This window comes from Trachurus japonicus, chromosome 23, assembly GCF_045865225.1.
Source record: "Trachurus japonicus isolate A0001 chromosome 23, Traja_1.0".
Classification (NCBI taxonomy): domain Eukaryota; kingdom Metazoa; phylum Chordata; class Actinopteri; order Carangiformes; family Carangidae; genus Trachurus; species Trachurus japonicus.
Genome location: NC_140929.1, coordinates 1,414,209 through 1,425,139, shown reverse-complemented (window position 1 = coordinate 1,425,139; position 10,931 = coordinate 1,414,209). Strand labels below are relative to the sequence as shown.

At 36.7% G+C, this 10,931-nt stretch overlaps 1 protein-coding gene and 2 non-coding genes across 3 annotated transcripts; all 3 read right to left on the bottom strand.

Annotated features, from left to right (window-relative positions):
* Nucleotides 1–1,129: 1,129 nt before the first annotated feature.
* Nucleotides 1,130–10,422, bottom strand: rpl18a (ribosomal protein L18a). Its single transcript, XM_085769810.1, has 5 exons — nt 10,373–10,422; nt 8,758–8,937; nt 5,321–5,450; nt 2,256–2,365; nt 1,130–1,277 (listed from the first exon to the last, which is right to left on the bottom strand). The coding sequence occupies exons 1-5, from the start codon at nt 10,388–10,390 to the stop codon at nt 1,185–1,187; spliced, it is 531 nt and encodes a 176-aa protein (XP_085625936.1). The 5' UTR covers nt 10,391–10,422; the 3' UTR covers nt 1,130–1,184.
* Nucleotides 3,506–3,636, bottom strand: LOC146962254 (small nucleolar RNA SNORA68). The gene has a single exon (XR_015035154.1). It is a non-coding gene; the product is annotated as a small nucleolar RNA SNORA68 (small nucleolar RNA).
* LOC146962253 (small nucleolar RNA SNORA68) lies at nt 9,042–9,173 on the bottom strand. Its single transcript, XR_015035153.1, has one exon. It is a non-coding gene; the product is annotated as a small nucleolar RNA SNORA68 (small nucleolar RNA).
* Nucleotides 10,423–10,931: the final 509 nt, after the last annotated feature.

Below are 10,931 nucleotides of genomic sequence, written 5' to 3'. Positions count from 1 at the left end.
TTGTGAATAATTTACTTAAATAATGATATAATAATCAACTTAGATCATAGGTTTGATTGTTTTTAGGGAGTGAGAAATAACCAAATGTCTCTGTGTTGTTTCTGAAACGTTAAAATCACATTTCTGCTTCAGTTTAAATCAAACACATTCACATCTTCTCAGTGATACGATTCATCAGCACAACTTTAAAAAATATATGGATTAAATGTAAATAAATGTGGTGTTTGTGTGGTTGAGTAACTCACTGAACTGAAGCGGCTCATCTCGTCTCCATGTGTTGGACAACAGCGCCACCCAGAGGACGGAAGGTGAAACTACAACTACAGCAGCAGCAGCTTCACCAACATCAGGGGAAATGATCAATAATCAATATTAGACATCAGAGACAAACTGGTGTTAATTGGAATATCATAACGACCTGAGGGTCACCTTATTTTTTATAATATGAGAAATTTAAATCTTTAATTTCAGTTTTTATTTGACCTCAGACTGTTTTTTTTATAAATTTAAATTGGTTAATTCATCTTTTACTACCTTTACTCCTTTTTTTCCCTCCATCAGTGATCTATACTTATGTTATTTGTGTATCCTTGAATGTCATTTAATGTTCTTTTGATCCAGCTTTATTGTAAAATAGGTTGCTACCTCTTTCTAAATAAAGGTTAATTACACTCATTCTTTTAAATCCTGGATTCAAAAGTGGTTTAATCCTCATCATAAACTAGTTTAAATTAAATGTCACAATGAAAATATTGAAAATAAACCCAGAAAAAAGTTCAAATTTCAAAGTTTTAACTTAAACTTTTTCATGCATCTTTAGTTTTAAAAATGAATAATGCACTTTTCAGTTGTTTTGTTTATTTCCTCTTGGCTTAAAATTTATCTTCCATGTTTTCCAGCAACAACAACTTTATTTAAATAAATGATAATCTCTCCACAGGATGTGACAGACACTCTGCTCTTCGTTTTAATCACACATTTAAAAACTTCTATTTTCTTCTTTTCAAACATCGTGTTTCTTTAACTCAGTCTGTGTTTGTGTTGAGGTGCGTTCAGGGACAGTCTGGATTCATTCATTCATTCAGCGTTGTGTCGATGTAAAAAGAAAATCACTCGTACAAGACGTCTCTTCTTCTATTATAGAAGTTTTATTATCATTTCCCGCACAAAGTGAAAAAACTGCTTTAGTAGAAGGTGTTTGGTCTCTTGGTGGTGAAGCGGGGTTTGTGCTGGCGACGCAGGACGCGGTGGGGCAGCGGGAACTTGATCTTGGAGTCCTGAAGGAGGAAGAAGCAGAGGAGATACAACACGTTTAGATAAATTAATACTCATTTTAACACAAAATTAAATAAATAAACAGTTTAATAAAGGGATAGTTCAACATTTTGTCAAACTGGCCCATTGCCATAATCCCTATAGTCATAGCAGTAGGTTCGTTACCTTTAATTGTCGGTGCAAGCTGTTTTTAGAACAGCGGAGCAGAGCCGTGAGCTGCTCAGAGCTACGCTACGGAGGCTCATTATGGGATTTCTTGGTTTCCCTCATCAAACTCATCAAATACACAATCCAACAACTCCACAACGCTCTGGTGGACAAGTTGTGAGCTGCACATTCACCACGCTATGAGATAACACAACGTTACCACACAGAGTTGTTTTAGAGGGAAATTCGTGTAAAACCGCTGATGCACGTTGCCTTCAGGGACAGTTTTTCATCAACAGTCTCTGTATTTCCCTCTAAAACCACTCTGTGTGGTAACGTTGTCTTATTATCTCATAACGTGGTGAATGTGCAGCTCACAACTTGTCCACCAGAGCGTTGTGGAGTTGTTGGATTGTGTATTTGATGAGGGAAACCAAGAAATCCCATAATGAGCCTCCGTAGCGTAGCTCTGAGCAGCTCACGGCTCTGCTCCGCCGTTCTAAAAATAGCTTGCACCGACAATTAAAAAAAGGTAACGAACCTACTGCTATGACTATAGGGATTATGGCAATGGGCCAATTTGCCAAAAATGTTGAACTATCCCTTTAATACATTCATTCATTAATTATTTTAACATGTCGCCAGTTTCAAAACCGCCAGATTAGAAGATGGAAGCTGGAAATCTGGAAGAGGAATCTGGCTTTTGTTCTGGCGGGTTTATGATCTGGACCGGACGGATGTGGCGTCCGACCAGAGAGAGACCCGCGTCCTCTAGTGATGATGTCATTGATGATGTCATCGATGACAGCCGGCGGCGGCGGGCGGAGACTCACGTGGAACTGCTTGATGGCAGGTCTGCGACACTTGTTGGCGGCGATGACTTGCACCTTCATGATCTGGATGGAGTGGGCGCGGGCGCGGTGGCGAGCTCCCATGTCACGGTCTGAAAGAGACGGAGGAACAGAGTTTACATACGTCCTACATCAGCGTCTGGTCCTCGAACGCACCACGAGGCTCATTGAACTACAACTCATTTATTATGGTCCAATTATTTATTTACTGAACATGTTTGGTGGTTTTATCATAGTTGATCTTATTCTTAACATTAATAAAACATCTGTCTTCATTATATTTTACTTATTTATATTATAATTTATACTTTTCTTGATCAATATTGGTCAAAAACAAACTTGACAGTGAGTTCCTATAATTTAGTTTGAGTGTAAAAGAGAAAATGTGACAGGAAACTGAACATATTTATTAAGGTCCAATTTATTCATTTTTATCATTTACTGAACATGTTTAGTGGTTTTATCATAGTTGATCTCATTCTAAACATTAATAAAACATCTGTCTTCATTATATTTTACTTATTTATATTATAATTTATACTTTTCTTGATCAATATTGGTCAAAAACAAACTTGACAGTGAGTTCCTAGAATTTAGCGGCTCTAGTTTGGGTGTAAAAAATAGAAAATGTGACAAAACCAACTCAACTACTGGAAAATAACTGAACATGGTCCAGTTTATTCATATTTATTATTTACTGAACATGTTTAGTGTTTTTATCACAGTTTATCTTGTTATAAACATTAATAAAACGTCTGTGTACATTATATTTTACTTATTTATATCATAATTTGTACTTTTCTTGATCAATATTGGTCAAAAACGATCTTGATAGTGAGTTCCTAGAATTTAGCAGCTCTAGTTTGGGTGTAAAAAATAGAAAATGTGACAAAAACCAACTCAACACTGAACATGTTTAGTGGTTTTATCATAGTTGATCTTATTATAAACATTAATAAAACGTCTGTGTACATTATTTATATCATAATTTATACTTTTCTTGATCAATATCGGTCAAAAACGATCTTGAAAGTGAGTTCCTATAATTTAGTTTGAGTGTAAAAAAGAGAAAATGTGACAAAAACCAACTCAACTAACATTTTAAAGCTGCAATAAATAAAACTGATAAAAACCAGAAGGTCGAATATTCTTCAGACTCAAACGATTAATAATAAACCAGCAGATTGATCAATAGTGGTAAACGTTTAGATATTCAGCAGCAGTGAGAGTTCAGGTGTCGGTCCTTGGATTCACTTTCAGAGACACAGCAGCGTCGGAGAAAGGCGACAAGGATCAAGTCTCCTGTCTGCACGCCAGAAAAAGTCAAACCACAGACAGATCTGACCTTGGGTTTGGGTGCAAAAGTAGAAAAAAACTAATTTTCTACTATTTTAAAGACTGCTAATGTATTTCTACAGGATTAAAACAGGATTTTACAAACCACATCTTCAGTTTACTTCACTTGTTACACATTATTCACAGGTTTTTTGCTATAAATGTGATGTGAAGTCAATTTAGATAGTAATAAGTGTTCATTTTATATTTAAACTCATTTTCTTGCAAATCCCTGTTATTTCTACTGTTATCCTGTCATGTAATGTTTTAAATAGTCATCATTTAATGTCAAAGATGCAACGATGTGACTGTTACCACCATGTTAATATAATAGTGTTTGACGCATCATGGCTTTTAGAGGTCAATATGTCACTAAAAAAACATTAGTTTCTCTAAAGCGATGAAAAGATTCTTGCAGTTTTATAGTTTTTCATGGACTGACATTTAATACGGCTGATTAATTCATCTTTTACGGTTTTTATTCGTCCCTAAGTATGGAAATGTAATCTATTTGCTGATGATGATGAAGTCTGACGGTGACGTTTCAGGTTAACGAGGCTGAAAACAGCGAAGCAACGAGCCGCTAAATATAAACTCAGGGAAACAAAGAGGAAGAAAACTGTCTGATATTTTACTGATGAATTGAGTTAATCTGATTTATTTGTTTCATTATTTCACTCGACACAGGAAATAATGATATGATATGAAAGATATGAAAATCTTGATTCTGTTTATTTTTATCTTCTTGTTTTTTATTCTTATTGCATTTTTCCCCACATGTGGAACGGTACAGGTTCATAGCAGGTTATGCTCGTAGTGGTCTGTGATGCTTAAGAATAAATAAATACAAATAAATTAGATAATATTAATAAGGATAATAAATAAAATGTAAAAGAAAAACAATGCAAAGTCTAACCCTGTCATTATACAGTGAATGAATGAATGAATCCCAACAGGGAAGAAAAACATAAAAATGATTCTTATTTTATCTGGTTCTCAGTTTTCTGACCCTGTTTGAGTCTGTACGATGAAACTAAAGCAGCTTTAAACCCGAGTGTTTCTTACTAAATCATGTTTATATTGATTAAATTGATTATTGATCACGTTATCAGTGTCTGCCAGTAGGGGCGACCGTCTGTCCAGGTCTTTCATTCACTCTGCTGTCCCGACTGCTGAACAAAACTATGAATTTCTTAACCGGAATTGTGTGATGCATGTGGCGTGCACTGGGTACTGTGTACTTATTTCTTTTTTTTTTTACCCAGAGACTTAGAGAATGTACTTTTAATGGTGATATTTATAAGAATTCCTATTTTTAATGATGTATTTATTCATTTTCTTACATGCAACTAGCAGACTTTGCACACAGCTGCCAACTCTCTTTTCTTTTCCTGGTTTCTATGTTATGTTATGTTATGTTATGTTATGTTATGTTATGTTATGTTATGTTATGTTATGTTATGTTATGTTATGTTATGTTATGTTATGTTATGTTATGTTATGTTATGTTATGTTATGTTATGTTATGTTATGTTATGTTATGTTATGTTATGTTATGTTATGTTATGTTATGTTATGTGTTTGTGCTTTGAGCATGTGGTGTGCGAGCCACCAAATGGAATAGCCCTTTAAGGGATTAATAAAGTAGTCTTTTGAGTGTGTGTTTAAACGTATTGATCATGTATCTGTGTGTGTGTTTTATAGTAACTCACAGCACTGGGTGACTGCTCCGGAGGTGGTCAGGTCTCTGTACTCTCTGTACATGTTGTGAGTTCCACTGCGAGAGTCGTAACGCAGCCAGATGCCGAAGTTCTTCACCTTCAGAGGCGTCTTCTCGTGGACCTGCAGCCAGAACCAGAACCAGAGGTCAGAGGTCAGACAGGTAACAGCTACAACACAGGGGGATTCATCTGGAGCTCAGACGCTTCAGGTTCTGAACTTCGCTCTAAATCGTTGTCTCGGATTCATGTTAAAGGGATAGTAGCATTTTTTTTTAAAGTGGGGTTGTATGATCTCAGAGTAGACACGGTCGCGCACATCCAGTTCAATAGGTGCTGGCCTCAAAAAAATGTGGACAGGAAAAGCAAAAAAGAGGAGACCGCACACATCAGCTCCCTTCTGTGCAGATTTATTAGCACATCAATAGTAACGTTTCGAGCTCATAGCTCTTCATCAGACTAACTCATACACATAGGACGCCCCGTTTTTAAACCTGCCCCCGAGGGTCACATGGTGAGTCACATGGTAAAGGGAATGTATACATCAAAACCCATCTTGTACAAAACCAAAGCATACAAAAAGTCAAAGACACTTCATCATAATTAAATAGACCAACACCCATCAGGCCGACTGGCCGTCATACAGATCTAATGAATTAGAGGCGCCTCTAGTAATAGGATGGCTAATCTTCAAAGTCTAGGACAAGGTTATCACATTATTAATATTCTAAACATTTTGATCTTGTTTAAAGATTTAACATATTTTAAAGTTCAATTATCCATAACCCTGAGCTAGATAAGGGACAATCCAACCACAAAAAATGAAAAAGTTAATATATAGAGGGGTTGTATGATCTCCAAATAGCCCCTAAGTACTTTAATTGCAGTAGAAGACTCTCTGCACTCCTCCCGTTAGCAACGCCAGCCCATAATAGCCCTGCCCAGAGATTTACAACATACAGTGCTGTGAACAGACCCAAAGAAACGGCCTATTTTCACGGCCTAAAAGAGGTTTTACCTGAAAAAAAATACACAGTTCCATTGTTCGCTATAATATAATTTTTTCCAGCCCTTCAAAGTGCAGGAAAAACACAGTTTTTATTTGGACCTAACCAACTCACGTATCCCTCCGCCCAGGGTTAGCGCCCGCCGATCAGCAGTTGGTTAGGTCCAAATAAAAACTGTGTTTTTCCTGCACTTTGAAGGGCTGGAAAAAATTATATTATAGCGAACAATGGAACTGTGTATTTTTTTTTCAGGTAAAACCTCTTCTAGGCCGTGAAAATAGGCCGTTTCTTTGGGTCTGTTCACAGCACTGTATGTTGTAAATCTCTGGGCAGGGCTATTATGGGCTGGCGTTGCTAACGGGAGGAGTGCAGAGAGTCTTCTACTGCAATTAAAGTACTTGGGGGCTATTTGGAGATCATACAACCACACTTAAAAAAAAATGATACTATCCCTTTAACACAGAAAATAATAAAAGACAACGACCTTCTGGTTCTGAGAGTCAAACAGAACCAAACACTAAAAGACTGAGCTGGAAAATAAGTCTTTTTACTTTGATATTAACAGATCTATTTAATTATTTCTTGATGTGATGGATTGAATCCCTTGTGCCCCGACAGTCGCTGTTGAAATGCATCCAAGGAAAACTCAATAAAAATAATTTTGAAAGAAAAACAATCCGTTTCAGGTCTGATCCTTCGTTTAATTCAGGTTCTTCCTGCTGCTTCTCTTCGTCTCAGCTGAAGATGAAACAACTTCAGGTTTCTGAGACAAAAGTAATTCAACTCAACTCTTCCCTTTTTCACATTTTATAGACAAAATGTTGGAAGAAATATTCAGATAAACCAGAAATCAATCAATAGTGAAGCTGCAGCCGGAGCTCAGAGGTGTAAACAGTTACAAGTCTGGACAGAATAAATATCTATCCAGCATTTATTATTTGTTTTCACTGTCTGTTTGCATCCCATGTGACTGTTCAGTACAATCTGGCCACTTCACTTTTATCTTATTATAGAAAAGCGAAACAAACGTTTTAAATTTTTCTTATAATTTAAAACAATGGCTTAAAAGCAGGGCACTTGTTACTCAGTTTGTCTCTTAAAAAATGCATCTTAGTGCCTCTTAACATATTCAATCTATGGAATTATTTTAAAATCTTGTGAAATAGGAATTTAAAAAATGTTTAATCGTATTTTGTATCATGTATGACTTAGCTTTTCTTTCCATTGACCATATAGGATATAGGGTACACCTTTATCAAATGTATTGCACTTGACCTGGTCTTTTTAGATGTGGAAACTGTTTCTGTGTTGTCTATTGTCTAATTGTGTCATTTTTAGAAAGATAGATAGATAGAAATGAGCTGTGAGCTAAATCTGGTGCAACCATCTCTTCATTTTCTGCAAATGATTAATATCATTGCACACTGTCCCTAAATAAACTCAACTTAACTTTTTTTGTATTGTGTTTTTTATTATTCTGAACTTATTGTTCATCAGAGAGCTTTGCAAAACAAGTCAAACATTACTTGTATGCAACACACTTGTCCAATAAATCTGATTCTCATTCTGAAAAGTGTCGTCTTTTCACCTTCAGCTACACAGAAACACACACACACACACACACACACACACACACACACACACACACACACACACACACACACACACACACTGTTCTAGTCAAAACATCCACAAAGATCTGATGGAAACAGTAAAGTACTGACACAGATCTGAGTCCAGAGGCTGAACATCTGGATTCAGCTCCACATTGAAGCCTCAGAGACAAACTGGGACTTTAAACAGGGTATATACAGGAATCTTGAAGTTAATTTTAATACCTTTTTAAGACTTTTTCAAGACCTTCTCGATATTTTTCAATACCTCACGGCCGCTTCAAGCTGTAACCATTTACATCAGTGACACTTTTAACTAACAGTTTTAGTTTTTGTAATAAAGACTATAGACCACTATGATACAACAGAATTCACAATAGGCTGGGATAATAAATCAAAGGCAAAGTTTATCAAAAAAAAAAAAACATTGCTCCACTCTCAAAAAACAAAAACAACAATTTTCTTTTCTTTTTCATGTACCGGTTCATCTTTGTTTTTGTTTTTTAAATGAATAAATTCACACACTTTCACAATGTTTTTTAGGACTCAGACTCTTGGACAGCTAATTCAGAAAAATACCTTCAAAATTTAAGACTTTATAAAGTCATGGAAAAACTTTTTAATACTTTTTAAGGGTCTTAATTTTCCCCAAATTGATTTATCATCTTTTAATACTTTTCAAGACCCCGCGGATACCCTGTTAAAGACTTAAAACTGGGACTGAACTGGACCCAGTTTGTCTCTGAGTCCAGATGTGGAGCCTGTGGACTCTCTCAGGCCGTGTGTGTGTGTTCGTCACGTGGACACGTACCAGACCACAGTAGACGGTCTCTCCAGAGGCCTTCTTCATCTTCCTCAGCTGGGAGACGAAGTACCAGAAACGGGACTTGGCCACGACGTGGTTCGGGGCAAAGATCCTCATCCGGTAGAGAGGGGGGGCCGGGTTCTTGGCAGAGGGCAACAGACGCCCAACGACTTTGTACTCCCTAAGCTGGAGGAGCAGAAACAACAGCAACAACAACAAGACATCTGTTAGTATAGAAGAGGAAGAGAAGCAGCATCTTCACGTACAGGTGAGAGCACGACGAGGCGTTCAGGTGTCGGTCCTTGAATTCACTTTCAGAGACACAGCAGCGTCGGAGAAAGGCGACAAGGATCAAGTCTCCTGTCTGCACGCCAGAAAAAGTCAAACCACAACACAGATCTGACCTTGGGTTTGGGTGCAAAAGTAGAACAATCTTGTTTTCTACTATTTTAATACATTTCTTCAGCATAAAAACATGTTTTTTTTGTTTTAAAAGACATTTTACAAACCACATCTTCAGCTTACTTCACTTTTTACACATCCTTATTCAGGTTTTATATGCTATGAATATGATGTGAAGTCAATTTCGATAGTGATAAGTGTTCATTTTATAAATTTCCTGCAGATAGCTGTTTATCTCTACTGTTATCCTGTAATGTAATGATTTAAATACAGATAATTTAATGTCAACGAGGCAAAGGTGTGACTGTTACCTGACCATGTTAACGGTGTGCAGGTCGGTGCATCATCATCATGGCTTTTACAGGTCAATATGCAACTTCAAAATGTTAGTTATTTCAAATAGATTTAAAATACCTGCACAGGTCAACATGTCAATTAGATTAATTAAAAAAACAAACAAACAAACTTGTAGTTATACAGTTTTTCATGGACTCTTCTAGAGGTTTAATGTTGTGTTGATTGGGCAGAGTTAACTATAAACACTTCCACAGTGCACACAAGACTAAATGCATAATTAAACTCAATATAATTTAAGGTTATTTGAGCTAAAATATTTGTGTCAGCCTGTTTTTAACAACAGGTGCTCTGCAAAAAATAGTAAACCCCCAAAAGAAACGTTTCCCTGACCACAAACCGTTTAAACCAGGGTCATATAAAATCATTATTTGGATTTTTAAAAGCGTTGACCTGTAAATAACACCAGTTTACAGAAGCTAATTATAAAAACACGTTGCCAAATTAACTCCGCACTTCAGCTGCACATTAGCAGCTAAGTGGCTAACGTGAGCTAACACATACAACCATACGACACGTTTAACGGTTGATTTTTAGCATAATAATTAATTATATCTCTAACTTTTAATTAGTCTCAGCTCGTCTGTGACTGTAGGTGAACATAAATAACCTAATTTACAGCTGAGAGCCATTGAAACACGCAGACTCGTCTCCACTCACTCGTCCACATGGTGCCGCCGCGGCCGCCATGTTGTTGCCGCACAAGCAGCACCGGGACGAAAAACGCGTTAAATTATCACTTTAACGTGAACTTAGTTGGAACATTAACACATATATCGGAAGAATGCACGTTTATATTTCGGCATCTGTCGTTTCTGGTCGGATTTGGTAGGTAGAAATGGTAAAATAAAGGATTTTTACGTACTGTGCCGGACGCCTTCATGGTGTCTCTCGCTCACTGCCACAGTAAAAGAGGAAGCAGAAGGGCGCGGACTGCGCATGTCTAAAGCACGAGGACAGCGGAGGCAGGAAGGGGCGGGGCTTCCGGTGACAGCAGCATGAAGTTCGCTTCACAGACGACACGGTGGCGTAATGCACATACAAACAGATGATAAATAATTATGTGAACTGGCCATATTTACCCCCAGTTTAATTTATGATGGAAAAATGTTTTGTTTGGCTGCACTGAATATGATAAAAAAATAAAAAATAAACTCTCAGTTTTATATGATTCATTTGTTAGATAGATAGATAGATAGATAGATAGATAGATAGATAGATAGATAGATAGATAGATAGATAGATAGATAGATAGATAGATAGATAGATAGATAGATAGATAGATAGATAGACTTTATTGATCCCAAGCTGGGAAATTACAATGCAGCAGCAGCATTACACAGACACACAGTGATGATAACAACATATAGTATAAGAATGAGAATATAAAGAACAAACTATACATAATAAAATAGTAAAATATA

Bases quoted from the DNA above. Each gene is read 5' to 3' on its own strand.
- rpl18a (XM_085769810.1), bottom strand. The intron at 2,366-5,320 runs GTGAGTTACTAT...CGTCTCTTTCAG, and splicing joins CGGAGCAGTCACCCAGTGCT to ACCGTGACATGGGAGCTCGC. The intron at 1,278-2,255 runs GTGAGTCTCCGC...TTCCTCCTTCAG, and splicing joins CTGCCATCAAGCAGTTCCAC to GACTCCAAGATCAAGTTCCC.